Source organism: Sodiomyces alkalinus (assembly GCF_003711515.1).
Source record: "Sodiomyces alkalinus F11 unplaced genomic scaffold SODALscaffold_12, whole genome shotgun sequence".
Taxonomy (NCBI): Eukaryota; Fungi; Ascomycota; class Sordariomycetes; order Glomerellales; family Plectosphaerellaceae; genus Sodiomyces; species Sodiomyces alkalinus.
The window spans coordinates 90,352-116,232 of NW_021167090.1; the positions used below are offsets into that span (position 1 = coordinate 90,352).

At 53.9% G+C, this 25,881-nt stretch overlaps 12 protein-coding genes across 12 annotated transcripts; 6 read left to right on the forward strand and 6 right to left on the reverse strand.

Annotated features, from left to right (window-relative positions):
- Nucleotides 1-229: 229 nt before the first annotated feature.
- Nucleotides 230-1,829, forward strand: SODALDRAFT_329069 (hypothetical protein). Its single transcript, XM_028610846.1, has one exon. It carries the CDS (start codon nt 439-441, stop codon nt 1,666-1,668), a length of 1,230 nt encoding a protein of 409 aa, XP_028462675.1. The 5' UTR covers nt 230-438; the 3' UTR covers nt 1,669-1,829.
- Nucleotides 1,830-2,393: 564 nt separating this feature from the next.
- Nucleotides 2,394-3,582, reverse strand: SODALDRAFT_284405 (ubiquitin-conjugating enzyme; the record flags this gene model as incomplete). Its single annotated transcript, XM_028608465.1, has 6 exons — nt 2,394-2,533; nt 2,640-2,821; nt 2,907-3,021; nt 3,091-3,128; nt 3,310-3,376; nt 3,546-3,582. The coding sequence occupies 6 exons, from the start codon at nt 3,580-3,582 to the stop codon at nt 2,394-2,396; spliced, it is 579 nt and encodes a 192-aa protein (XP_028462676.1).
- A 1,500-nt stretch (nt 3,583-5,082) lies between these two features.
- SODALDRAFT_329075 (hypothetical protein) lies at nt 5,083-6,592 on the forward strand. Its single transcript, XM_028610847.1, has 2 exons — nt 5,083-5,667; nt 5,780-6,592. Exons 1-2 carry the CDS (start codon nt 5,245-5,247, stop codon nt 6,389-6,391), a joined length of 1,035 nt encoding a protein of 344 aa, XP_028462677.1. The 5' UTR covers nt 5,083-5,244; the 3' UTR covers nt 6,392-6,592.
- An 82-nt stretch (nt 6,593-6,674) lies between these two features.
- Nucleotides 6,675-7,180, reverse strand: SODALDRAFT_320981 (APG12-domain-containing protein; the record flags this gene model as incomplete). The annotated part of the gene is made up of 2 exons (XM_028609585.1): nt 6,675-6,737; nt 6,821-7,180. 2 exons carry the CDS (start codon nt 7,178-7,180, stop codon nt 6,675-6,677), a joined length of 423 nt encoding a protein of 140 aa, XP_028462678.1.
- A 1,177-nt stretch (nt 7,181-8,357) lies between these two features.
- SODALDRAFT_243297 (phenylalanine ammonia-lyase) lies at nt 8,358-10,466 on the forward strand (the record flags this gene model as incomplete). Its single annotated transcript, XM_028607382.1, has 1 exon — nt 8,358-10,466. A coding segment is annotated over one exon (2,109 nt), but the record flags the coding sequence as incomplete, so codon positions are not given.
- Nucleotides 10,467-10,607: 141 nt separating this feature from the next.
- SODALDRAFT_72762 (hypothetical protein) lies at nt 10,608-11,313 on the reverse strand. The gene has a single exon (XM_028615622.1). The coding sequence runs from the start codon at nt 11,130-11,132 to the stop codon at nt 10,704-10,706; it is 429 nt and encodes a 142-aa protein (XP_028462680.1). The 5' UTR covers nt 11,133-11,313; the 3' UTR covers nt 10,608-10,703.
- Nucleotides 11,314-11,677: 364 nt separating this feature from the next.
- On the reverse strand, nt 11,678-13,868 carry SODALDRAFT_284630 (hypothetical protein; the record flags this gene model as incomplete). The annotated part of the gene is made up of 3 exons (XM_028608477.1): nt 11,678-11,809; nt 11,891-13,261; nt 13,371-13,868. 3 exons carry the CDS (start codon nt 13,866-13,868, stop codon nt 11,678-11,680), a joined length of 2,001 nt encoding a protein of 666 aa, XP_028462681.1.
- Nucleotides 13,869-14,559: 691 nt separating this feature from the next.
- SODALDRAFT_329079 (metallopeptidase family M24) lies at nt 14,560-16,609 on the forward strand. The gene is made up of 2 exons (XM_028610848.1): nt 14,560-15,094; nt 15,178-16,609. Exons 1-2 carry the CDS (start codon nt 15,037-15,039, stop codon nt 16,464-16,466), a joined length of 1,347 nt encoding a protein of 448 aa, XP_028462682.1. The 5' UTR covers nt 14,560-15,036; the 3' UTR covers nt 16,467-16,609.
- A 361-nt stretch (nt 16,610-16,970) lies between these two features.
- SODALDRAFT_72824 (hypothetical protein) lies at nt 16,971-18,894 on the reverse strand. The gene is made up of 3 exons (XM_028615623.1): nt 18,180-18,894; nt 17,298-18,129; nt 16,971-17,202 (listed from the first exon to the last, which is right to left on the reverse strand). Exons 1-3 carry the CDS (start codon nt 18,656-18,658, stop codon nt 17,011-17,013), a joined length of 1,503 nt encoding a protein of 500 aa, XP_028462683.1. The 5' UTR covers nt 18,659-18,894; the 3' UTR covers nt 16,971-17,010.
- Nucleotides 18,895-19,814: 920 nt separating this feature from the next.
- Nucleotides 19,815-21,318, forward strand: SODALDRAFT_72888 (hypothetical protein). Its single transcript, XM_028615624.1, has 2 exons — nt 19,815-20,185; nt 20,502-21,318. The coding sequence occupies exons 1-2, from the start codon at nt 20,020-20,022 to the stop codon at nt 21,257-21,259; spliced, it is 924 nt and encodes a 307-aa protein (XP_028462684.1). The 5' UTR covers nt 19,815-20,019; the 3' UTR covers nt 21,260-21,318.
- A 1,326-nt stretch (nt 21,319-22,644) lies between these two features.
- SODALDRAFT_381858 (hypothetical protein) lies at nt 22,645-23,397 on the reverse strand (the record flags this gene model as incomplete). The annotated part of the gene is made up of 4 exons (XM_028615194.1): nt 23,302-23,397; nt 23,161-23,206; nt 22,816-23,121; nt 22,645-22,768 (listed from the first exon to the last, which is right to left on the reverse strand). Exons 1-4 carry the CDS (start codon nt 23,381-23,383, stop codon nt 22,645-22,647), a joined length of 558 nt encoding a protein of 185 aa, XP_028462685.1. The 5' UTR covers nt 23,384-23,397.
- A 75-nt stretch (nt 23,398-23,472) lies between these two features.
- On the forward strand, nt 23,473-25,860 carry SODALDRAFT_381859 (hypothetical protein; the record flags this gene model as incomplete). Its single annotated transcript, XM_028615195.1, has 9 exons — nt 23,473-23,520; nt 23,596-24,262; nt 24,333-24,499; nt 24,599-24,820; nt 24,874-24,930; nt 25,051-25,176; nt 25,259-25,349; nt 25,442-25,485; nt 25,589-25,860. The coding sequence occupies 9 exons, from the start codon at nt 23,473-23,475 to the stop codon at nt 25,619-25,621; spliced, it is 1,455 nt and encodes a 484-aa protein (XP_028462686.1). The 3' UTR covers nt 25,622-25,860.
- Between the last annotated feature and the right edge of the window lie 21 nt (nt 25,861-25,881).

The following is a 25,881-nucleotide window of genomic DNA, read 5'->3' on the forward strand; positions in this document are numbered from 1 at the left end:
GAAGTACTTCGTCGCAGGTACCTTTTTCTTCGTCCCGCCCACCACAGCCCCCAAGGTGGCTCAGCCGGTGAATGTTTGGAGGCGTTGGGAGGCCGGTGCCAAGATAAGATAACCAAAGTTGGAGGGGCAGATACGGTACCCTACCTACCTTATGGATTATGACCCGCCGTATCTCAAAGTTTACTGGACGGAGACGCGACCTGTACGTTTTCTTGCAACAGACTGCACCCCTCGACGCAGCATCTCGACCTCCTCCGTACAACACTCGAGTCTCCTAACCTCATCCCCCATGTCCCATTCTCATTGTTTAAAACATACAGCTGTCAATACGGTAATCACAACGGAAAACAGACAGTCCCGTCCTCCGACACATCTTCTGTTCGGTCCGTTCTTTCGTCGCCTCCTCCCGCCCATCCGCCGACCATGCAGGGCTTCAATATGGGCCGTTACGTCCCCCCGGACCTGGAGGGGACGACGACAGGCAACAAACTCCATTCCAAACTACCACCGGGCCGCCGCGCCTCCAAGCCGGGCACGCAAACCGTCCGCTTCGAGATGCCCTTCGCCGTCTGGTGCGACCACTGCCCGAAACCCACCCTGATCGGCCAAGGCGTGCGCTTCAACGCCGAGAAGCGCCGCGCAGGGAACTACTACACCACCCCCATCTGGTCCTTCCGCATCCGACACGCCGACTGCGGCGGCGACCTCGAGCTGCGCACCGATCCGCAGAACACAGCCTACATTGTCGCCTCGGGCGGTCGGAAACGCGACGACGGGACCTCGCGAGAACAACAGCAACAACAAGAAGGACCTCTCGTCATCCTCACCGATTCTGAGCGCGAGGCTCTACGCAAGAGCGCCTTCGCGAGTCTGGAACGCACCATCGAGGACCGCGAGGCCCTGCGCGCCACCTCCGAACGCATAGACCAGCTCGCCGACGTGTCGTACCGCCAGTGGGATGACCCTTACGAGCGGAACCGTGCCTTGCGAAGGGCCTTTCGTGTCGGTCGCAAGCAGCGCGAGAAGCAAACACTGGCCGACGATGCCCTTCGCGACCGGATCGGAGCAAGCATAGAACTGCTCCCTGCCACTGAGGAGGACGCGAGGAGGGCTGCGCTGGTCGACTTTGGGGCGGTACCAGAAGACGAAGAGGAGGAGAAGGAGGATGAGAGGGAGGGGGCGGAGGGGGCGGAGGAGGAGGAAGAAGAGAAGGAACAAGAGAGAGTCGCGAAGAAAGAAGTCACCGTCAGGAACCGCCGGCCGCACAAGGCCCTGGCGAAACCTCTGTTCGCCACAACCGCCAACGGCTCGTCATCTCGAGGAATCAGCATGACTTCTACAATGCTGCCGCAAGGGACCCCCAAGGCCGAGGTGCTGGCTGCGCAACGGCGCCGGGGCTTCGTCTCCGAGGTAGTGAACAACACCCGTGCCGCTCACGACCCATTTCTACTGGACAATAGACCCCCTGGCTCCGCATCGGGACGAGCCCTTGTTCGGATTCCAGGGGTCAAGCGGAAGCGAGCCATTGACGAGGGAGCCGACAACGAGCTGGTGATGAGGGCAAACAACAACATATCGAGTGGTGTGCCTGATAAGCCACCTGATCCAGCAACACAGACATCCGCGCCCAAAACTGCTTTGATTAGCTATGGGTCCGACTCGGATTGACTACCCTTTCTTTTTTCTCTGTTTTGTTTCGGCAGGTGTTAGGCGTTTCGTTGGGAGGCCATCTACTTGGAGCAATCTCTGGCCACAAGGTAATGGACATACGGATAGAACTAGACGATACCCCGCTGCTTCAGCTGCAGGCGTGTAATACACATGGCATTTCATCCAGCTGATCGCGAGCCTTCCATTATCCTCCTATAATAAGGTCCATTGCGGGAACCATGTTCATCAAGGCCGTAAGGTCGCTCTAAGCAGTGAAGAAAGACGAAATGATCCTACCTGTTATGTGCCTATTCGAAAAAAAGAAAGAAAAAAGAAAGAAAAACACACCGAAGGAAAGAAGCAATCCAATGCACCCCAAATCCCCGATGCTCATTCCACCTCAGCATACTTCACAGGTGCATTAGTCCCCATGCCTTGAGACAACGGTGCCTCCAGGGTCCTCCGAAGAAATCTGATAACGGCCGTACAAATGCCAACCGGAAGAGGACAAGAGGACAAGAGGACCAGGCCAAAGAAGGCGGTTGGAAATGCTTGGGTAACAAAACGGGGAAAAGACAAAAAATATGCAAACCAAGTCCACCCCACCCGCAAGCTGCCCGTCTGTTCGACGCTATGGCTGCGAATGCCAACTCCGGTGCACCTTCCCATGACGCCATAATCGCCTGCGTAAAAATAAGTATTTGCCGACGCCCGTCCTTCGCCGCATTTGCCGGGAGGAGCGCTTATACATCATCCAGCCGCCCGGCGGGTTGCTCGTCTTCCTCGTCCCCAAAGCTTCCCACAGACGACATGTCGTCGTCATCCTCACTTTCCGCGCCAGCCTCGTTCGCTGCATCTTTACTGGCGTATTTTTGGACGTATTCTGGGTCGACAAGTTAGAGAAGGCCGGGTCACTGATTTCTTTTTTCTTTTTCTTCTTCTTGTGTGTTTGTTTATCTCCCCTTCTCTCAACCCCGGCAGAAACGTACCCTTCACCTTGATTTCGTAGTTCTTCTTATCCTTCATCATCAAGGCAGCCGCCTCTCCGTTCAGCGGATCTGAGGGGTTCGGGTATCGAAGGAGCTGAGGAAGGAAGACCTCGAAAATGTTGATCATATCAAACATCGGGGACCAAGTTTGGTTGATCACGTCCAGGCAAACCGAGCCAGACCTGTAATTGCCAACCCGTAGTCAGTCACTGCTCGACTCGAAGAAGGAAATTCCAAGCCGGCGACCTGGAGTCTGGAGATGCTTACAATTCGTCAATGTTCGGGTGGAAGATGCGGTTCACAAAACCAATGCTAGGGGATTTGTAAGGGTATTGGTCCGGGAGCTCGACATGGACCTTCCAGGTGCCACCTTCGAATGGAGCTATTGGCATGTCAGTGACTGACTGCCTTTGCACAGCGTTCTTGGCTCAACAGCCTGAAGAGCACTAACTCTCCGCAGGTCCCTTAAACCGGACGAAGAACTCCTGCCTGTATTGGTTTTAGTCAGGTCGGTCGGTGGTCCATGATGCATCAGAGTGGAACGGTCGGTGGTCTTCGGTAGCTCACACTGTAATTCCATGGTTAGTGAACAGAAGTATCAAGAGTAGGTGCTGAAGAGACGACTTTGTGGCGGCTACGCCATGGCGTGCACTGGTCTGAGAGGAGGTACTTACTATTATCATTGACAAGTGTGACCTCGTAGTCACTCATAAGCCTAGAGCACCGAGGGTGAGTACCTATAGAACAAAGCCTCGAGAAGAGAGCGTTGGAAAAGGAACGTACATCCTGCATCACGTTAGCTAAGTGATCTCAAGAACAATGACACTGTAAGAAGACCTACTTCATAACCTGTCGACAACATGTCATATTAGCACGTTAGCTGCAAAGAATAAACAGAGAAAGAACCTACGTCTGTCTCGATTCTCCGTCGTGGGCTGCTCATGTTGACAGATGTTTGCGTATCGATAGAATACGTGCGCGGGAAGATGATCAGTGCTGGCTGAGGCTTGGGCCGGAAGGCTGGTGGCGTGTTGGCCTGTTTTAGGGAACTCGTGAGGTAGGTGCTAAGTGGCACTGGCTTACGCAAACGTCACTCCAGCCAGAAGAAGCTGGGCAATGACGGTAAGGAAGAAAACGGGCTGAGAAGGCAATAAATACGTAGACGAGTTATGGGAGTCAATGATCGCATGTAATATGTGTTATTAGAATGGGAAAAGAGAGAGGGGTTCGTTCGAACCGGGCTCCCGGGGATGTTCAGCCCAAGTCACGCGCTGGATGATGCTAGAGAGGTATCGATAAGAATTATGGGGCCTGGCCTGATAAGACCATTAATCCGGACTTGGGTATGATGTACCTTTTTATGCGGATGGAACTGGAAACATCGATGGAGGATGGATGAATGGCCATGTGACCACATCATGTGACAAAAAGATGGCAGGAAAAGAAGAAAGTTTAAAGCATAAGGTAGCTTTAGCGAAAGAGTTGGCGAAACCACTGAATTTGAAGAGTATCGGGGCCTTGCAGCCTCCCTTCTAAGGTACTCCAGGACAGCTGTGCGTGCTGTAAGGTAGTGTGTGTCTACCTGACCGTACCAGGATCCAATTACTGCCAAAGAACGCTACCTAGGTAGGTAAGGTAGTGTAGGTAGCTCCTTGCTTATACCTTGGGTATCCGTCCTAGAAAAAGGGTCTCCATACGTCATTAATTACAGACGAAATAGACTTTTAATACGATTCAAACCCAGCTCGACATCAAAGCCCAATACTGCTGACTAACGTGCCGTATTAAACCAAACTATGCAGCGGTGACTTACTATTTGGTTGCGCCACCCCATGTGACAAGCTTCCTTCCCTCTTCAGAACTCTCGGACTTTGAACGACAAAGCCTTCCTATCCAGTATAAGGTATCATATTCTGTAGTTGATCTACTGCGTATACTAAGTAGTTCTAAGAAGTATACATCCAAATTCGGCCAGAATTAAGAAACATCTAGCCGCGAGGCATCAATAGGAATGAGTGTAGACAAAAAGACCCGGAGCTTCGGACGGGGTTTTGCGCTTGCTGTAATACCCGCCACTCCTCCGACACCAGACACCGAAGCCGGAGAGTGCCTCGGCATGAGCTGATTAGATCAGCAGGTACAGAGTACTTCGTTTCTCATCTACCACATGATTGGACGAAAAGCCAAGTGGTCCCTGTTTTCCTTCTAGAAGCCTCGCCCCTGAAAGGGATTTTTGGCAAGTAACTTCCCTTTAGGGCGGCAACTCACCCCGCCAGCCCCCCTCAGCCAAAAGGGGGAAAAGAGAACGCCAGGGGAATTTCTGGAGATACTCATTTCTACGCAGCAAAAACCATCATGACCTTGAGAGAATAAAATAAGATGCTCGGTTCCAAATGGGTTCGCGTCTTCCTTCGCTCCTACAAATCTTCTTCTTGTTGGTATCCCTATCGCGACTAAAAAGCGTCTAGCATTAGACCAACTCTGATCTAATTATTTTCTCTCCTTTCCCCCCCTTTCCCCTGCCACACATCAATCACTTATATGCATTTATAAGCTGTTGTACCCTTTTCCCTTTCAAAGTGACAGGTACATCTGTTTTGCACGGATGTCTGCCCTAATAAGAAGTACTGTGGCAAGGTCGTGTGCTTCGGCCCTGCGAGGCACGCGACCGTTAGCCAACACCATCAGACCTCTGTACTCCCTTTTGACGCAACACAACCCCACTCGGTACAACCACCCGCGATGGAGTTCGCATTCCCCCATGGGCACGCCCTCGGCAACGCCCCGTAAGAAGGTGACGTTGGGCACACTGCGCAGCCTGTACAAGAAGGGGGAGCCCATCACGGTCATCACGGCGCACGACTTCCCCAGCGCCTACGTCGGGGATACCGCCGGCATGGACATGATCCTCGTCGGCGACAGTTTGGCGATGGTTGCGCTGGGCATGGAGGACACGAGTGAAGTTGTGCTGGAGGAGATGCTGTTGCATTGTCGGTCCGTCGCTCGAGCCACCAAGGCCGCCTTTACGGTGCGTAAAAGACGCCCAGAACCCGCTCTCCCCCCTTCTTTCCTTCTTTTCCTTTTTTTTTTCTGGTTTTTTTTTTGTTTTTTTTTTGTTTTGCTAACTTGACAAACTCCAGGTCGGTGACTTGCCGATGGGCACATACGAGATTTCGCCTGAGCAAGCATTGGAGACGGCCATTCGGTTCATTAAGGAGGGCCGAGTGCAATCTGTCAAGCTTGAGGGAGGCAAGGAGATGGCGCCGACGATCCGCAAGATCACCTCAGCCGGCATTCCGGTCCTCGGCCACGTCGGACTCACGCCGCAACGGCAAAATGCTCTAGGAGGGTTCCGAGTGCAGGGTAAGACATCCAAGGGGGCCATGAAGGTCTTGGAGGACGCGCTCGCGGTACAGGAAGCCGGGGCGTACGCTATGGTGCTGGAGGCGGTGCCAGCCGAGGTAGCCGCGCTGGTAACGGAGAAGCTGTCAATACCCACGATCGGCATCGGGGCCGGGAATGGGTGCGCGGGCCAGGTGCTCGTGCAAGTGGACATGACGGGTAATTTCCCGCCAGGCAGGTTCCTCCCCAAGTTCGTTAAAAAGTATGGCGATGTCTGGGGCGAGAGCTTTCGCGCTATCGAAGCGTATCGGGATGAGGTCAAGACCCGGCAGTATCCTGCACCGGAGCACACATATCCAATCTCGAAGGATGAACTGGAGGCTTTCCAAAGGGCGGTGGAAAAGCTATGAACTGGGCTGTCAATGAAGGTACTGGGAGGGTTCAAAAGGAGTTGGATGGGGTGGTAATGATGGGGCACGAAGGCAGGGAAGATAAGGGTCACTTACAACAAACAGGTGTTCGGACATGATGGGCGGCATCATGGAGCATCAAGCATGAAGCGAAGCATCCATGCAGCACATGATTTCTTTTTCAAAGTTTTGTTTTTGGGATACCATTCTGCTTCATATATCTCGGTCTTTTTTGCCGATGGATGGGACAGGATAGACTTGTTTTCTCGTCCGCGTTCTATTCTCAGCCAAAGGCCGGAGTCATAGAATAGGATACGATAAGTTGATCATTCATATCCTTGAAGCACTTTCGACAGCAGTCCCTTGTCAGTACTCATTCCAGCTACGCACAAATGACCGTAGTATCACAAGGGGCAGATAAAGACATACGGAGTGCAGGTTCCCAATGACCTCGTCAAGAGAAGGAGCGAAGGCGCTGTTGATGTAGAGGAACACGCTGTCGGTGTCTTGGACTTTGAGGCGCCTTCTGAGCCAGGAGACGACAGCTTCAAATTTCTGGGTGGAGCTGATCTTGAAAGTAGCGCGGGCGAGAGCTGGGGCGTTGCCGATGGGTTTAAAGTGAACGATGACCTTTTCTTGGGGGAACCGGACGGCGGAAGCAAGTGCGGCGGCGACATCTCGGGGCTGGGCGGTCAAGATGGCGGAGGCGGTCATGGTCAAGGGAATACCCGGAGATGATGACCTATCCGTGATTCCGAAGTCGGGCGGGGATGGAGGATCGGAAGCCATAGTGTTTATGTGGGTGACTTGATGAACTTGTTGGAAGAGGGATCGCGACGCGTGTTAGGACGTCGTGAGGGGAGGGCCTGATGCGTGAGAGCTGAATAGCTGGCCTGGGATTGATGGGACTCGAAACACTTGTTGGGCACTAGTATTATATTATGCTATACTCGACAGAAATCCGGATTTTAATAGAGCATGTGTGCTGAGGAAGATGTAGAACAGAGCAGGTGACGATCTGGGTACGGTAGCAGTCGATGGAGGAAGGGTTGATGGTGAGAGGGAGGAGAACATGAATGAGGTATGTCAGGTTAGGTACCTTAGGTAGTTCAGCAGGGGGTTGTACAGTGGTTACAACGTATACCTTACGTACCTAAAGTACATTAACCTGCAGGTACTATCACCTATTCGAGGACCCACTATGACACATGCTACCCGATCACAGCACAGGACACACGGCGGTGAGAGGTCAGAACGTCGCTCGGACTCGTTTCTTTTCAGCGCGTAGCTGATTTATTATTCAACTTCGAACACGCTTTACTTTTACTCTATCACTACCATCAACTTGTCCACGTCTTATAAGCATACATATTAAAACCTCGGATATAATAGAGATTTGTTCCAAGGAGCCTCAGACATTCTCTATTAAAGGGGAGTAGATCATCATACAAATGCGCCAATCTCCAAGTCGTCGATTTCCTCTTCCACTTACTTCCGCTTCATCCGAGTGGCTACCCCTGGATCTTTCATAGCCATCTCAGACACATCATATCGACGTGGCTTGTCTTGGTTCACGCCTTAGGCCTCAAGTCAACCAGGGGTCTCAAAAGCAAAAGAGAAACAAGAAGCAGAGGAAAAAAAGAAAAGAAAAAAGATAGGGGGTTTATTCGCACAATTCTCTGTTCGCTTTCCCACTTCTGTCCGTCCTCACTCTGCCCTTGACTTCTCGACTTCGACCCAGAGGAAGAAGACGTCGTAAGTAAAGACGCGGCTTAGATGAAGGCGTGATATCCACCGTCGCAATCCTCGGCGTCTAGGCACTCATATGTCCATAGGTACTCATACCGCCTCTACCCTACAGCAACACATTCCGTAATAAGCCTGCTCCAGTATGTTACGTGCTACCGATATCCAGTCCAGGACACCTCCTCTAGGTTTCACGTTCACTGTTTATGAGACGTGGAAAAAGCTTCAGGGTCTCAAGGTCAGAGGCGCTTCACTCGACATTGACGGTTGCTCTCTCGATATCCCTTCTGTCGTCGCCGCGGCTTGGCATGGACTCGCGCCTAACATCAAAGCCGATCCCCTTCTCAGACGCCGTCTCCAGGACAGCATTCGCGTCCTCAACCGTCATCTCGAGAATGGCTGGATCATCTACGGCGTCAACACGGGCTTTGGCGGTAGTGCCGACTCCCGCACGGAACAGTTGAACAAGCTCCAAGTCGCCCTCCTCCAACATACCCAGAGTGCCATCATCACCTCCGACGACAAGGCCGGTCGTACCGATCGAGATGGCCAGTCTCACGTCATCCCAGTTTCCTGGGTAAAAGCCGCCATCCTGATACGCGCGAACCAGAACCTACGAGGTCACAGTGCTGTCCGATTGGAGGTCATCGACAAGCTGCTTCAGCTGTTGTACCACGACATCACGCCTCTGGTCCCCCTCCGCGGCACCATCTCCGCCTCGGGTGACCTCATGCCCCTTTCCTACATCGCTGGCACCTTGACCGGGAACCCCGACATCTTCGTCCGTCTCGGCAGCGACTCCGACTCCGACTCCCACGCCACCGGCCACCGCATCGTTTCGTCTCAGGTCGCCCTCGAGACCAAGGGCCTCACTCCCGTCGAGCTGGGCCCCAAGGAAGGCCTCGGTCTCATCAACGGCACAGCCCCGTCCGCCGCCCTAGCCGCCCTCGTGCTCCACCAGGCACACCAGCTTGCCCTTCTGGCCCAGTCCCTGACCGCCTTCACCGCAGAGTGTCTCTCGGGCAACGTCGAGTGGTCTAACGACTTCATTCAAGCCATACGTCCGCACCCGGGCCAGCAAGAGGCCGCTCGGACCATCAGAGCCCTGCTAGGGGGCTCAACTTTCGTCGTCGGGCTCAACGGCGAGGACAAAAGGCGCACGGGCGACGGCCTCTGGCAAGACCGCTATTCGACCCGTACCGCGCCGCAATGGATCGGCCCCTACCTGGAAGACCTCCTCCAAGCCCGGCGCCAAGTCGAGCTGGAGCTGAACTCGACGTGCGACAACCCGGTCATCGAAGCGGATAAGAATGAAGTCTACTCGGGCGGCAACTTCCAGGCCACCGTCATCACTTCCGCCATGGACAAGACCAAGTCGGCCCTCGTCATGATCGGCCGCATGCTCTTCGCCCAGTGCACCGAGCTCATCGACCCGGCCCTGAACAACGGCCTCGACGCTAACCTCGTCTTCGGCGACCCCCACGACTCGTACACCATGAAGGGCCTCGACGTGAACATGGCTGCCTACATGTCCGAGCTCGCCGCCCTCGCCCACCCCGTCTCCGCCCACGTCCTGCCCGCCGAGATGCGTAACCAGTCCATCAACTCGCTCGCCTTCCTCTCCGCCCGCCGCACTGCCGAGGCCCTCGACCTCCTTGCCCATATATGCGCCGCCCACCTGTACGTCTGCTGCCAGGCCGTCGACCTGCGCCACTACCACCGTCGCTTCCTCGCCCACCATGTTCTTCACCTGGCCCTTGAACCCTCTTCCTCCCCCTCGTCGTCATTATCCTCCCTGGGCTTATCGCCAGAAACACGCGCCAGTCTCTGCCGCGACCTACGGGATCTGCTAGTCCGCAGATGGCACGAGGCGAACAGAATAGGGCACATCGAACGATGCAAGCACGTCGCCTCGGACCTCGCCTCATTCATTCTCACCACCACCGTCGAACAAAAGGAAGGTATCGACCCCGTCACCGTCGCCCAGGCCGTCATCTCCTTCCAGAAGACGCTGCATCGGGACATGCAAAGCTGGGTCACTGACCCGGTCAACGATCCTGATCCTCCTCCTCCTTCTTCTTCTTTTGCTACTGCTACTGCTACTGCTACTGCTACGACGACTCCCGGAATCAAAATACCCGAGGGCTTGGGCCGGGGTGCAAGTGAGTTATATCGTGTCGTTCGCGGCCTTCTCGGTGTTGGGTTCCACCGCGGTCTCAGGGGCAGCAGCACCATCCAGGACAGCGGCGTAGGAAAGACCATCGGCACCGACGTCAGTACCATCTACGAGGCGATTCGCGACGAGACAGTCATGGATACACTGATGCCCCTATTCGCTGACTTTGGGGATGCATATCCAGATGCATGTACCTAAAGAGGGACAAAGAAAAAAGCAGCAGCTTTTTTCTTTGTCCCTTTCCTTTGACCATCCTCCTTCTCTTGGTCTCCCCTCCCCATCAGAAGAACCTGTAATATTATTCTATGTATGCGTATGGAATGGGACAGATAGCCGTAGATGAGAGGAGCTTAGATGAGCTTAGATGAGCTTAGATGAGCTTAGATGAGCTTAAGACATACAACGTAGTCCAAGCGACCGATAGATGCAAATCTGGCTGTGATCTTCAACTTTCAGCCCTTTCTTTTTTTCTCTTCCTTTTTGGGTATTCGTCTTTCTTTGCTCAGGGACTGAAAGTAGAGGCGCGTGATGATGGACAGCCATGAAACCAAGCAACTCAGAAAGATTCAGGTTTACTTCATTCGTGTGTAAGATACAGATCCCGATACTGTTTTGTAAACCAGTCGGTAAATCTATACGAAGCTCCACCGGCCCTCGAGGCGAAACGATCATCATAGATCTCGTTCTCGAACCCCTTCCAACTGGCCCTTGTGCGGCACACCCGATGCCTACACTCGATGCCGGCGACATCATCCCAGAAACCCTCAATTCTCCCAACCAGCGGGCTGCCATACCCGTTCCCCCACCCCGTTTCCTCATACCAAGTTCGCAACATGCATACCCGAAAGCCCTGAACAGAGAAAGTCGAGAGAAGTGAAGAAAATAAGAGCCCCCCAAGAAACCCCGGAGAATGAATCGGCCCCGAAAACCTGGGGTATAAATGTAAATGCTTCATGCCCTGCGCCTTTATGTCCATGCCATGCGTTCAGTGCCTGTCCGCTTGGGAGAAATCCGGAAAAGAAGCGACCGAAGAAAAAAATTATAATCCAGAGAAAGAAAGGAAACCTTGAAGAGATTTCGGGCTGAACCCGAGGCGCACCGCTGGCTATGCAGGAAGCAGAAGCAGCTGTGTATGGCTCGCAAAAGAAGAAAGATCGAAGAGAGGGCAGAAAAGAGGATCGATGGCATTTCGTTGCGTGCTTTCGGTGGATGGCATGAAAAGTAGGTTCGTGGTCGGGCACGCCCACAAGGGACGGAGTCGAGTGTCAGAAACGTCGGATGTCTTGGTTCGTCGATCATCGATCGCAGTGGCCTGCAAGTTGAAGGCCGGGCATCCAAGCAGTTGTTAAGAAGAACAGCCCGGCCTACCGATGGATATCCTCCATGTCACCGAAATTGAATTTGGGAACCCGCTTTAGCTGTGCCAACAGCTCGTCCAGCTCGCACCAGTTCTCGTCGTTTTCGGCAAACTTGCGATGCTTGCGAGAGAGGATATGCTGGGGCAAAAAAACCCATGTCAGCATTATGGAGAGAACACCCAGCCCCACAAGGGCTGATGGAGTGGCCAAGTCTCTTACCTCGTCAAAGTCCCTGAACTTATCCTGGCAATTCTCACAGTAGCCAGGCTTGAGATCACGTTTGCTCTTCTGTGCAGGAGCTGCTGTTTGCATCTTGGTGGTGCGAGCATTTTTCAGTTCGCCGCCGCCCTTCCCGGCGTCCTCCTCGATGAGTTCCAGCTTACGGCTCGTGGCGCGAGTCGTGCCCGTCGATCTGCTAGATGCGACATCCAGGCTCAACTCAGGCCGACGAGAGCTCATCTCGTGCGAGTTGGAGGCGCCGCGTTGAAGAACTTGTCGCTGAAGCCCATGTACTTCCTTGCTCGTTCCTGCCTTGGCGGCACCAATGCCGGACGCCGACGAGATCATCTGAGACCGGATGGCCGAAGTGATGTTCGACGGCTGAACACCCGACGCGACCGGCTCGCCCGCCAAGAGACGGCCAGCTGGCGCTCGACTCGTGAACCCCGTTTGAGGGGCGGCGTCGGCCTGTTTGAGATTGAGCGGCTGAAATATCATTTCAGCCGGCTTGACCTCGGTGCGGGCTGCGAGGTTGGGGCCGTCCTGCATCTCGCCCAGGGTGCGCTTCGCGCCGATGACGGGCTTGGGAGCTGTCGGCTCACGAGACTGCAAGGGTGCGGCGGTCGCACGAGACTCGGCAGCCCGTTTGTTGGCTGCACGTTCCTTTTCTTGCGCCCGGGCCATTCGAGACTCCCTATCCTGGGGGCTGACTTCCTCGACAAAGGGACACCGACCTTCGGTGACCGTACGGAACTGGGGCCATTCGCCTTCGTATTTCTGGTTCACCCTTGGGTATTCTCTCACCATGATGGGCTTCTGCTTCTCATCGATATCGTAGACATAGATGTGAGGGCCCTTGAAGTGAACCAGCTCCCGGGTGGCAACAGTCGGATCACGGTCTGAGGGACCATTGAGACGTTCGTGCTGTAGAAGCTTGGACAACTTGGGCTCCTCACCCGGCCTTCTACTGCCTAGGGCGTGACGGGAGGTTGCGTCTCCCCTGACGCCTTGTACAGCAGCGTACGGATCCGGCTGCAGTAGAATATCCAGCATTCTCTGAAATTTCTCGAGAGGCCAGATCTTCTTTCCCATTTCACGGGCTTTGAAGAGCATGTCATTGTTCCGGACAGTCCTGGGGCGCCGAACGCCGTCGTCTTGAGGGTGGGGATGAGCACGTCTCGAAGCCGTATCGAACAAACGGCGCCTTGGGTCTGTTGAGCGATCGAGGAGAAGAGATGGGTTGATTGTTTGAGGCTGCTCTTCCGGGCAGGCCTCTTCGCGAAGGGCTGCCTGAGCAATATCCTGTTCGGTCGGAACCGGCCGGGTCGTGACAACATGCGTGATGTTGTTCGAGAAAAATCGTTCCTCACGCTGCATATATAAGAAAAAAAAACCCGTTAGTAACTTGTATTTGACACTAAAAAAAAACGTGTGCCGCCTAGATACAAGATCTGTTTCGAAGTAGAGGCAGACTACTCACAGCACCCAGACTAGTAGCCTGTTTCGACAACTTGGCCCTAAGATCTTCCGAGATGCTCTCAAAGTAAAAGACCATTTTGGGGAAACGAGCAAGGTACTCGTTCTGCCATTGGCGGATCCTTTCGATATTCGCATCGTGTTGCAGGGGGGCATGTTGAACGGGTTTTACACTGGTAGTGGCTGACGTGGTAGTAGTAGATGTAGTCGAGCGAGTAATACGCTGGGGAAGCGTCCTGTTGACACTGAGTTTGGAGGGAGAACGAAGCTGACGTTGGGAACCACCATCAAGCATCTGTTTCTTCAATGGGGGAGGTTGGCCGTACAACTCCTCACGTTGGATGGTGGCATGGGAACGCTTTTGCTTGGCCTGGGCCAAAGTCGAAGCACCTCGCAATGGTGAGTTGGCAACATTGGGATTGTTGGACAAGGGAGTCCGTCTCGTGCTTGTCGACATGGCGGAGAAGGGGTCATGAGAGGACGATAGAGATATGGTTGCCATAAAAATGCCCAATCAGAAATACTGTTTGGGTGAGAAGGAAGAAGAGAGAGAGAACGGTGGGATATAAGGGCCGCGTGAAGAAGGTGAAGACGTCCTTCTATGTATGTATGTAGTGTGTGTGACAGAGGGGATTTTGGGTGGAAGCTCTCTCTCCCTCTCTCTCTCTCCCTGGGTGGGTGGTGGGTGGGCACGCGTGTGGAGGCCAACACGTCTCGACCGCGTACTCACTCGAACATGCACGAAGGGGGTCAAGAAAGCATTGAGAATAGAGAAAGGACGCCTGACAGACCAGACAGCCTAAAGGGGAAGAATGGGGGAGCAATTAGGAGGGTATGCAAGTCGAGCTCGGTCTATGGTGGTGGGAGGGAAGGTTGACTGTTGAAGTGGGAGGAAGAGCTGTAGGAAGTTTGGTCGTCAACGTTTTGGTGTGTTCGGGAAGCGCGTGTATTGGGAGCCCCACTTAATCGGTTGGAGAACAGAACAACAGCGCTAATCCCCGTTGGGCAGACCAGACAACATGCACGGGCCACATTCCGCTCCAGCAACCGCCTAAAAGGGAACCAAGCCGGTCCGGGGTTACCTTAAGCCGCTGTGGGGTTGGCTCCACCACACTGTAATACACTGTAATTCGTGATTATCAGCAAGTCTTCAGGGCGCTTTGCAGCGACCCCCTTCACGTCATGTCGCTGTAGCTACAGCGCTTGTCGGGCCAAAAAATCACCGTTGTCAGCGCCGGTCAACGCCCCCCTTGACATCTTCCTTGATCACCATTCTGTGGCAACGCTGTATTATACTGTCCCGCCCGAGCGAAAACTTGATATTTCCACCGAGGGATGCAAGACAGCACGACGAGGATCGAGGCCCGACCAACATACTCCTGAGCCACCAATCTCAGAGGAACAAACAAAGCCGCTGGGGGGAGTCTCCTTCTGGTGGTCCTGGCTCGTTCTGGCATCTCATTATCGTCGTCCTTGCCTTCGGTCCCTCTACCTTGAGGCTCCCTGCCTTGCTCATCATGAGCTTCGCGGGTCCAGCTCGTTGTAGCCGACAAAGCTTGAAGAAGCTTACTCTCGCTGTCTCTCGCTTTGCCCAACCTCGAAGTCGAGTCGCTCAACGGCATATCAATAACTCTCCATGTCGAAGTTATGCGTCAATATCAGCCGCCGATATGCAGTTCGGCCAACCGGTCCATGAGACGCACCCTCATATTCTAAAACCCAGTGAAAGTGAGTTGTCGTCACCGCGAGCATGGCCACGAGCGTTCTCTGTGTCCGTATATCTCAGTTCTTACTGTCGTCCTTTCGCCTAGTCACCCCCGGTATCACCGCCCAGGAATACTGGGACCGTCGAGCGAGCCTTGCCCATCGCCTACCCGAAGGTGCCGTTGCCGTCCTCACGGCCGCTGACGTCAAGTACCGCTCGGGAGCCGTCTTCCACGCCTTTCGCCAAGAAAGCAACTTCCTGTATCTCACCGGTTGGAACGAGCCCGAATCTGTGGCCGTCATCCGCAACACGGGCAAGGAATGGTGTGACTTTGCATTTCATCTTTTCTGTCAGCCGAAGGACCCGGCCGTCGAGCAATGGAACGGGCCGCGCAACGGCGTTCAGGCCGCCATTGATATCTTCAACGCCGACCACGCCGCCGATATCAATCGCATCGACATCATTCTACCCGATCTACTCAAGGGAGCCTCCCAGGTCTTTGCCGACATGGGTGAGCCGGGCCGTGCTGGTTCGGAAAGCAGCACTTGGTCTCGCCTCCGCCGGTCCGGCACCTCCCCCGGGTGGCCTTCGGCCATCTCCGCCCTCTACCCGCACATGAACGCCCTGCGGGCCATCAAATCACCCGCCGAGATAGCGAACATGCGAAAAGCGGGCCAGATCTCCGGCCGTGTCATTACGGACGCTATGCGCCGCCCCTGGACCAGCGAAAAGGACCTCCACGCCTTCCTGGACTACCGCTTCACCGTCGGCGGCTGCGACGGGCCCGCCTACATCCCCGTCGTCGGCGGCGGGCGCAACGGCCTCTGCATCCACTATGTATTGAACAACGCCCCCCTCCACCCCGGCGAAACGGTCCTCATCGACGCCGGAGGCGAGTACGGTACCTACGTGACTGACATCTCTCGCGCCTGGCCCCTGGACGGTCGTTTCACCCCCGCCCAGCGCGACCTTTACGAAGCCGTCCTCCGGGTCCAGCGCGACTCGGTCGCCCTCTGCCGCGCCAACGCCAACCTCTCCCTGGATGACATCCACGGACGCACCGCCGCCAGCCTCCTGCAAGAGCTCCGCGACCTCGGCTTCGACGGCCTGACGCAGCGCGACCTCGACCGCCTCTTCCCCCACCACGTCGGCCACTACATCGGGCTCGACATTCACGATGTCCCTGGCTATGGACGCCGAGTCCCGCTCCAGTCGGGCCACTGCGTCACCATCGAGCCGGGCATCTACGTCCCCGACGAGGATAGGTGGCCGAAGCACTTCCGCGGCATGGCGGTCCGCATTGAGGACAGCATCTGCGTAGACGAGACGTCGCCTCTCATTTTGACGACCGAGGCGGTCAAGGAGGTGGCCGATATCGAAGCCTTGCGTGACTAAAAGAAGAAGGAGCAAAAGGAGACATATCAAAGGAAGCGAAAAAGTGGCCAGTTTATCCCCTTGGCCGTGTAAGATGTATTAGAGACACTTGTACAATACAATACCTTGTATTCTTTATCGGCAACACTACTTCGCCAGTAGGAGTGAACAGCTGTGATGTAGATGCCACCCGAGGTTTCATGACTTCTACGCTAAAACTATGTTAAAAGTGTGGCTGTCTTGGTATCTCCACGATTACCATCATTGCACAGGATTCACTGGCCTGGTAAAAGTATGCTATCCCGACAAAGTAGGACGGTCGGCATGGTGGTAGGTAGATGCCTCCAGAACGATCGCTGGGTTCAATTCTATTATTCTTCCGCTGATTCAAAGAAACCCACATTCTCCCATAATTCTGTGATTTTCGCCCAAAATCAAAACTCCGCGGGGCATGACATGTTGTTTTGTATGTGTAGGAGAGTGTGAGAGATGCAAGATATATATCTACCTTATGGGGTACAGTCCGAGATATTAGACCTGCCGAATCTCGAGCAACGACGAAGGCCTAACAGAAACCACGAGGATCGAACAATGTCCTGCTGTAGGTCGGCATGGGGAATGATTGCCGGGTCGTTGAGGTCAACAGCTGCTCAAAAGCCTGTAATCGTCGGGAGAGTTCCTGGTGCTCTTTCATGATGGCCTTGTTGCGCTTCTCGAGTTGCTGGATATATTCCGTCGCTTTGAGCAAAATAGTCCCCTATACAGGCTCCAATTAGTCCCGAGCCCCGAACCCCGAACCCCGAACCCCTGATGACTTGGAATAAAAGGTGCTTTGGTATGCCATGGACTGACCTTGCTCACTTTAGATGGTCCCCGTGATTGGTCCTCGCCGTCTCCCTCCTCGTCGCCTTCTTCCGGCAGCGAACGAAGTGAAGGGATAGCATCGCGCAATTCCGCGATCTTGACCTTCAGATTCGTCCGATATTTCCTTTCGATATCATTATGTGCCGTCCGGTCTCCAGCCTTGGCTTTTTCTTTTGAATGTTCTTGGGCGCTGCCAACCGCTTTTTGACCTTTCTGCCCCTTGGTCGATGTTTCTGTCGGCTCGTCCTTTTCTTTCTCTTTTCCCTTCTCCTTCTCCTTTTCCTTCTCTTTCCCCTTCTCCTTCTCCTTCTCCTTCCCCTTCCCTTTCGTCTTGAACGCTTCGTCGTCGTGGGCCTTGGATATCTCGCTGGGGTTTGCCGTTGCGGTGGTCGACCCAAGGTGCCCCATACTAGATGGCTCCGATTCAAGGTCGCCGCCTGTTCCCAGGCCAAACCCTGAGCTTGAAGAGCCACCTGTGTTCAATGCTATGGCAAGTAATCTCCTTTGCTCTGGGTCGAGCATTGGGGTGCCGATGCCAAAGAACGGCGGATTCATTGGTAGGCCTGGTACGGGTTTTTCCCAGCTAAGCGGAGTAGAATAGAGTCCTTCCCGGGGAGGCACTTCGGATGGTGGCTGGGTATCGATGGTGGACAGTTGTTCGCCTAAATTTATCGAATCAAACAGATCCTCGTCATCCGACAGGGCATTATCCAGTGCGCCATCGTCGAATTCGAACACCTCTTCCTTGAACGTCGGGTTCGCGTAGAGACCCGTGCCCAGGCCGGGAGTTGTGGGCAATGGATTCAGGCGGCTCGTAGGTCTGGAAGAGTCAGCATTTGACGAGCGAGGAGATGTTGTGTTGCGTCGTACCTCCCATAGCCACCGAAGCCTGAAGGGTAATTCTGGCGTCTGGAGAAATCAATTTCGAAGCTCCCGCCGAGACCATTATCCATTTCATCGTCGTCGAACTGTAGCCAAGAGTCTACCGGTTCAAAAGCCCCAGTGCCTCCGTCTGTCCTTGTTCTCTTCCTCTCGTGGCCTCCCCGCTGCCGCTGACCGGATATTGACGGATCAGGGTCTGCGGGCGCATGGCGCTTGGAAGTGCTCGGAGTGGGTTGCTGAAGATTGGGGTGGCGGTAGGAGGGGTGCGCGGCTGCGTGCTGCGCAGAGGCGAGGTTTGAGGTTGATGCAGAGGCGGCCAAGTCTTGAGCGGCCAAAGCGTCCCACAGCGCTATATCGTTCGGATCTCGTGGTACGACAGGCACGGAAGGTGCTCCAGGTTGGGCGACATTGGATGGTAGGTTTTGGCCCGAGAAGTAATTGAGATTTCTCAGGAAGATGGGGTCCATAATAGCGGCAGCATTCCAGCCCCGAGTCCCTCGGCGGTCGGCTTCTTCGAGATCGGGTAGTCGACTGGATTTCCGACACGTGTTCTAGGCAACGATGAATCGGAAGGTTGGAAGGTGCCGTCGATGATGACGGGTGGCGTAGGGCCCGTGTGGCATGAAGAGACGAGAACACCAGGAATGTGATGGAGGATGGAACAAGATGTTCAGGCCCGACCGCTGGCGACTTTTCGCAATTCGCATCGACGGAGGCTCCACGGTGTGTGTCACTAGTAAGAGACCGGCGTGCTTTCGCAAGCGCACTTCGCAACAGTACCGGTAAGCCGTGAACCAGGGAAAGACTAAGCTTTGTAACGAGGGGGGAAGAACAGCGTGCGGTGTGTTCAAATCAGCGACTTCGACCGTCAGAGGAGTATGATAGAAGAAGCGAAGAAAAGCGTCAGGAGGTAAGTGAAATGCGAGCGGTCGCCAGAGACTAGAAGAAACCAGTTTGTCCGCATACCCGTCCGAGCCAAAAAGATCCAATCGGTGCTGGGAGCGCAGTCACACACAGAAGGTAGCCCAACTTGAGGTTAGGGAGTCGGAATCTAGGTCGGCGGAACTGAGACGGCCCGGTCAATACATTGGGGAAAGCGACATTTGATGGCCGCCAATACGTTTCCTACAAATTTTGAGGACATCAGAGAGGACAAATTCAATTCGTTGCTTCGCTACTACGCGGCAGAGAGAGTCTTGGTAGGCGGGTACCGAAATCGACCGTATCGGCTTGTCAATCGTATGATACTCGAGGCTGAAGAGTAAGAAGTCGTGCGATTTAACGCCAAGACTAAACGAGAACGTTTTCCTATTGGATGATCCCTTGTAAACCTCCACAAACCCCACTTTGTCGAGTTCAGCCTTGCATGCTGTGGGGACGTATACGTACCGTACAAAGCTCGTGCATGTATCACGACTTCGTATACGTGGATACGTATCAGTCCTAAAGGTATCTATACTTCGTTGGTAGCGAGTCAAATCTGTCGAGCAGATCTCACGCTGAATTGCCAAGACAAACAAGGTACGGAAACAAGTGCGGATACCTTACGTAAGTACACGCACCAGTCGTGTTCCAAACGACTTGCTTGAGGACTTTGAAATCGACCTCACTCCGCACACGTATATTCATGACTTCGAGGCACACTGGATTTTCCATTTCCGAACATACTCCGTATAGAGCCTTGCAAGGCGCTATCGGCATCAGATACGGAGGTAATATGCACTTCCGTGACGTATGAGCTTGACCGTGGAAACCCGTTTGATGTGGCGGATGTGGCTGACAAGGAAGTCGTCACGAGCCTGGTCACGTCCTTTGTTCGATATCGGCCATGTTTGGGGCTCGCTTCACCGAGCCATCGAAGACCGCACTGCCAAGTCCTAGTCTCTTTAAAGCTCCAGGTCAAGCTGGATCGTGCTCTCAAAGAAGAGATCCTCCCTGCTGCTCCGGTGTTTTGGGTTCTTGTCCACATTGCTGGCAATTGCTACTATATTTACGTGAGTGCCTTAGCTATGCATCTTTCTAGATATTTTTTTCTCCTGAGGAAACATCCTATAGTGCCCTGCGTTTCCTCAATAGCGAATATCTTATTGAGGCTCGTTTACATCTAATGGTGTCCTGAGTTTTTATTGTCTTCAGTTCACTTCATGACCGAAGTCGACTCAACTGCTTCTAATTTTATCGAGATGGCCTTTCCAAGACATCGGCGTCGTTCGCGGCCGCTTTCTTCGCTTTCTTCTATATTATACTCCCATTAAAGCTGCTCCAGCCCAGTATCTCCATCTCAGAACAACTCACCCTTACTCTCAACAGCAGCGAACGTTGAGATTCAGGTTCATTTCGCCCAGTCTTGGGGGTCTCCTGACAAGAGTTTAGAAAGCACCCTAAGCGCACACAATATGCGGCTGTCCCATATCCTGTCATTCCTCGGCAGCGCGACGCTCGCCCTCTCGGCCGCTGTTGCCCAGGCCAGACCCCCCATCAACACTCCGGTCCCCATGCAGCCTGGTGCCTATCCCAACTGCGAACAATTTTACAAAGCGTCCCCTGGCGTGACGTGTCAAGACATCGCAAGCGCCCATCGAATTTCCCTCAGGCTCTTCCTCGCCCTGAATCCACAAGTACTGCTTGGCGGAGGGTGCGAGGGCGGAGCTATCCTCGCTCATTACTGGTACTGCGTCAACGGCGTCCCGGGGCTCCCCTTTGTCCGCGGAACACCCACCCGTGGAAACGGAAACCCAGCGAACCCCCCGGCGCCGACGACGACGACCAAGACGACGACGACGCCCGTGGCTCCGGCGACCACGACTTACCCCACGATCACCTGCAGCGTCGATGACTGCTGGAGGGCCTTCAGGCTAGCCGTCGGCGGGGCGAGGACGAGCCAGAGCTCGTGGTGCTCGCGGTTCATGACCTCGCAGTGCACCGCCAGCAACATACAGTCCTTGGCTGGCGTTCCCAATCTTGTGGCCCTGCAGTGTACGCAAGCCCCGCCCTGCCAGGCTGTCTATTCTGGCTGTGGATGTTACAACGCAGGCTACATGAACTCCCCGCGAACTTGGGACCGGTAGTCGAGTTTCCGAATCCTCTCAGCGTGGTTGACACAAAGAAAGGAGCTCGGAGGTGAACCGGTTCAATTGGGGGGACGACAAAATCTTGGCAGCCTTTTCTCTCTCTGTTTCTCTCGATTCAAACCCTCTTATGAGAACGAAAGGGGACTTTGCTGCGTGAGAAAGACAAAGGGCAAAGGATTCTGGGCACGGTTGTTTTCTTGAGAGAGGCCCCCGAAATGGCTCGTAAAAAGAAATTGTAGCCTAGAGCAGAAACCCTGTTACCATGTAACTTGCTCTTTCGCCTGATGGCACCCTCTCTTCTCAAGTATGTGTGATTCGGAATGCATGTCTGGTGGCTCTGAGTAACGCTCGCTCGAGTCTTGGACGCTTGACCTTGGAAGGGTTTAGTGAGGTTGAGTTCATGAAAGGCCTGCGCGTTCCCTCGGGTATCTACGATACCAAACGTCATTTTGAAGGCCGCGGGTTAGGGTCTTTGGCTCGGGCATTGCAGTCCATGCATTTGCCTTGAACATGAAGGATCTCATGTTTTGCGCCTGGACCACGACAGCCCTCCTGATGACACCATTTGATGGTGAAGAAGCCGGTATGCCCGCACTCCCACCGTTTATCGATTTGCGTGCACATTGACGTATGGCCGGTTGCATTGAGGTGCTCATGGTTGAAGTTGGATATGTGGCCCTGGGGTTTGAAGCACTCGACCCATCAAGGCGTCTTCGCGGAAGACTATCCAACCCGGATTTCCACGTGGTGTAGTGTCAAGGTGTGGCGTAATAATCGCCATCAGCATACTGCCAACCAGAGTAATAGAAAAGACGTTCGAGAAAAGAGGGGAGACACTGGTACTAGGTAGGGCATTGAGTTGACGCCTCGCCACTCTGTGGTTTTATTTGACGCGAGATTGTGCCTCGTCTAAAGATCATAACCTCACGACTGTTGGCAGTCTGACTGTCACCCCACTTTTCCAGGGTCGTCTCCCTTTCCATATCAAAATTTCAGAGCTACCTTACCTAGGTACTCCTCGTGTTCAGGTGGAGTCCCTGTACCTTGGGATACTGCGCGTTACAGTTTACACCGTCCAGTCAGAGGGCCCAGCTACTCCCTCGTTCGTGAGAGGTCCTGGCCGTATATATTTTGGTTAACCCATCAAGCATGCATCTCAATCGTATCCGTAGATCAGTAATTGGACGACGGAATGTAAGGAAATTTGGCTTAGCCACAACGACAACTGTTAAGATGTTGACCTGCTCCAATCACTTCGTATCCGTACACATGCCGGTACAGTACGCTAGGTATTGGTACTTTGTGCCCCACTACCACGTGGCTCAGCCCATGTATTATCTCAGATCACCCAGTACCTTAGTGTAGTGGGCACGTAACAGTACTTAATCCTCCGTAATGGAGCGTTCGTGGCTCATATCCGTCTGTGACGACTGACGCTGCGAGTACATGAATATACAACCACGTGTGCTGTGGGATGAGCTCACGGACAGCGTCCTCCTAGACTGCCTTGAATCCATAAAATTGGTAGACTCGGGGGTTGTCAGTTCACCAACATCCCGGGGATGGGGATCACCATCCCCAGCACCGACTTCTGGACATAAAGGTAAGTCAGGCCGCCTGGGCTGCGCTTCAAGGTGTACGAAAATAACGGCACACTTGATGTGGCCCTGATCAAGCTCTTGAAGCTAGAGATTGAGGAAAAGTCGGGCAATTCACGATGGGCGAGAGACCCTCTGCGCATTGCACAGCTTGGAGAGTCATAAGGCCATGCAGAATCTCCCCCGTCGAGATATATGGAGCCCTCGCCTGCTTTCCTCCTTGACGACTCTGCAGGGTAGCTCCTTCTGTTGGAGTTGGGACTGCTTAGAGCAAAATCTTAGTACCTTACCTTACCTTACCCGTTGCCTCGGCCAGTGCGGAAGTCGCACCCGCCCCGTACCTGCTCTCGCCAGACCCCAGTTGTCGTTGACAAAATTCGCCGCCCTTCTACCTGCCCTTCCTGATGGATCTGTCTTTTAGGGTTGTGCAGAACATAGAACGTGTCTCATCCTCCGCCGCTTGGTCGAAAGAGACTCTCGTGCCCTCATTCATCGTGTGCCTGTCCTGAAATATAGGACACATCACTGCTGTCTGCTTCTGGTAGGCAGGTTCCTATTTATTCGAAGCGAATACTATATCTCGCCCGCCTTTAATGTATCCGCGATAGGCGTATGTCTTTGCGGATCTTCCTGTCTGCACCTTCGTCTTCTCTCCCCTCAGTTCCACATTGTTGGTGGTTTGGTCTTCGCGAAGCTTGAAACTTGCGGGCCGATCCTCCCTCTCTCTCACGACAGCATCCTCAGCTTGAAACCGCCATCTATCACCGGCATAGAATAAATTTGAGAGAGCGGGCGTTGGAAAGTATGCTGTGGTTCAAGTTATGGGTCTCCCTAGGGGTCCTGAGGATCGTACTCCGCGATGGCTCTCATGGGATGGCCGAGGCGTTGTCATGGGGAGGAGGCAGAAGATCCTCAGCAAGCTTGGAGTTCGCCAAGGAAGAGATATTTAATCCTACTCTACCCAGAAAGTCTCGACTGCCCAATATCTACGCCGTCGCCATGGGTGAACTTCAGGAGCTTGAGTCTGAGCCGCTCTGCCACAGGATCGCCGCTCGCTTGCTCGTCAACAATTGCCAGCTTCTTGACGGCAAAGACGACGCTACGGTTCTCACAGACAGTGGACGTCAAGTCAGAGACTTTGTCGACTCGTATGCGGCAAGTTTGGCTATCTGCGATCTGGAGAGGGGCCGCTTCGTCATCCCCTCTGCCTGTTTCAAGTTCCGTGAAGACGCCTTAGCTCGAGTTCCCGTCCCCGATACTCCTCGTCTCCATGTTTCATCGCAGGAAATTGACTCGTGTCTTTCCGGTCTGGCTCAGTCAGATTCCGCCTGGAACACCTGGGTCAGCTATCGTCATAAATCTCTTAGGTTCTGTGAGGCCGCTCGAGCAGACAATGAAAAAGGTAAGCACACTCCTGGATGTACTCCATATGATAGACCGTCGTGCCCCGGCTGACTATGGGATATACATAGCCCAGAGTCTCTATCTCTACCAGCGACTCACTCAAGTTCTCGAGAAGCTCACAGAAGGCGTAGAGGCGGAGCTCGAAAAACATTGGCAGCTTCATGATATCAAGGTCAGAGAGGCATTGGCACACCTAGATGATCTTACTCCTCGGGTCGATCGTCTTCGAGATAATGTCGACTCTTTGGAGAGAGCATTGAATACCGATTTACTATTTAGCGTCCAGGTAAGACTCCCACAACCAGTGATTGTACTCGAGTACTAAGAGGAGTAGGGTTCTGCTGATATTGCAAGGGAAAGCGTAGAGAGCGCGAGGTCTCTCCAGCAGCTCATTACAATTCTCCTTAGAACGGTGCTTGAAAACAGTGGCGCAGTTGCTGCAGCTCATGAGGGGGCTTTACAGGAAGTTTCACAGCGAGCAAATACCGAAATATCCGTGGTCATGGCGACCCTTACGGCTGCTGCTGCGACCAGCGCTGCTCTGTATGATCAGCTGGTACGTACAGCACGACGAGTCCAGAATTCCTTAATCTGACTATTAGTTTACAGGAACTCTCGCGCCTCCGCGCTACGGAACTCGAAGACCGACAGACCCATCTTGAGCAGGTGTGCATCCTGTCTTGGCTTTCACCTGGAATCAGTGGCTAACTTATCGGTGGTCAGGGGCTAAGCAAACTGCTTACGACTACAGAAAATCTGTCCAGTACTTACCATGATCACAACGAGCTCCTCGATCAGGCCCAAGAGAAAACGGATGGAATCTTACAGACTTTGAAAGAGGCATCGGAATCTGCGTCAGCTGTTCAGCTCTCTTCGTTGAAGTCGGGATGGACCGGCTGGTGGCCTTTCTTCGTGTGTCCCGCGATCTCGCTCACAATGGGCTCTTACGGGCTTCCGCCTTCGATATTCCGAAACCTTGGATTAATTGCTCTAGGTTTGGCTCCATGTCTCTGTCCTGGGCTTGACAATAAGCTTACAATCTCTCATACAGGTGAATTTGCCGGACTCGCAGTCTCTCACACCGAGTACTTACCCTGGTTTCTCTGGGGCAGTTCCTCCTCGAGAATGTCACTTACCCCTGAATCTAATCAAACTATTACTCTTGATACCGTTGCAGACGATATTGCCCCCATGGCTTCGGGGGGTCTACGGCGGCGAAAAGTTCGGCACCTTGCATAATAATCTGGGTCTTCTACATTCTTTCATTTTTCCTGGCGCACTCATCCCTCGTTTAGCGTTGGGGGGTTCACATAGCGGTTTGCAGGACGTGTTTCATCATCTTTCTTCGAATGGTTAGTCGGGGGTGCGGGCCATCGTTTATACTGGGTCGGTCAGGCGGTTCAGGCCAGGTCGGCAATGGGGATCTTCTCGAAACGATGGGTGCTGATGCAATTTGTTCTTCGCGGGCTCCGCTGTAGTGGGAGATAGAGGTCGTTTAGGAAGGGTGCACAAGGAGATATGATCTGGCATGGGGCTCTTTTCGCAACACGTTCCGTATTTTGGCCATCGCAGCGGCGCCGAGATCTATTCACCATGACTACCGTGCGCCAATGTAGA

Excerpts from the sequence above, each read along its gene's own strand:
- SODALDRAFT_329069 (XM_028610846.1), top strand. The coding sequence starts at position 439 with ATGGGCCGTTACGTCCCCCCGGACCTGGAGGGGACGACGACAGGCAAC.
- SODALDRAFT_72824 (XM_028615623.1), bottom strand. The coding sequence starts at position 18,658 with ATGGACCCCATCTTCCTGAGAAATCTCAATTACTTCTCGGGCCAAAAC. Across the intron at positions 18,130-18,179 it reads GGCTTCGGTGGCTATGGGAG|ACCTACGAGCCGCCTGAATC; the intron begins GTACGACGCAAC and ends TGACTCTTCCAG. Across the intron at positions 17,203-17,297 it reads GACCATCTAAAGTGAGCAAG|GGGACTATTTTGCTCAAAGC; the intron begins GTCAGTCCATGG and ends GAGCCTGTATAG.
- SODALDRAFT_72888 (XM_028615624.1), top strand. The coding sequence starts at position 20,020 with ATGTTTGGGGCTCGCTTCACCGAGCCATCGAAGACCGCACTGCCAAGT. Across the intron at positions 20,186-20,501 it reads GCAATTGCTACTATATTTAC|CAGCGAACGTTGAGATTCAG; the intron begins GTGAGTGCCTTA and ends TACTCTCAACAG.
- SODALDRAFT_329075 (XM_028610847.1), top strand. The coding sequence starts at position 5,245 with ATGTCTGCCCTAATAAGAAGTACTGTGGCAAGGTCGTGTGCTTCGGCC. Across the intron at positions 5,668-5,779 it reads CCACCAAGGCCGCCTTTACG|GTCGGTGACTTGCCGATGGG; the intron begins GTGCGTAAAAGA and ends GACAAACTCCAG.
- SODALDRAFT_72762 (XM_028615622.1), bottom strand. The coding sequence starts at position 11,132 with ATGAGGAAACGGGGTGGGGGAACGGGTATGGCAGCCCGCTGGTTGGGA.
- SODALDRAFT_329079 (XM_028610848.1), top strand. The coding sequence starts at position 15,037 with ATGCAGTTCGGCCAACCGGTCCATGAGACGCACCCTCATATTCTAAAA. Across the intron at positions 15,095-15,177 it reads TATTCTAAAACCCAGTGAAA|TCACCCCCGGTATCACCGCC; the intron begins GTGAGTTGTCGT and ends CCTTTCGCCTAG.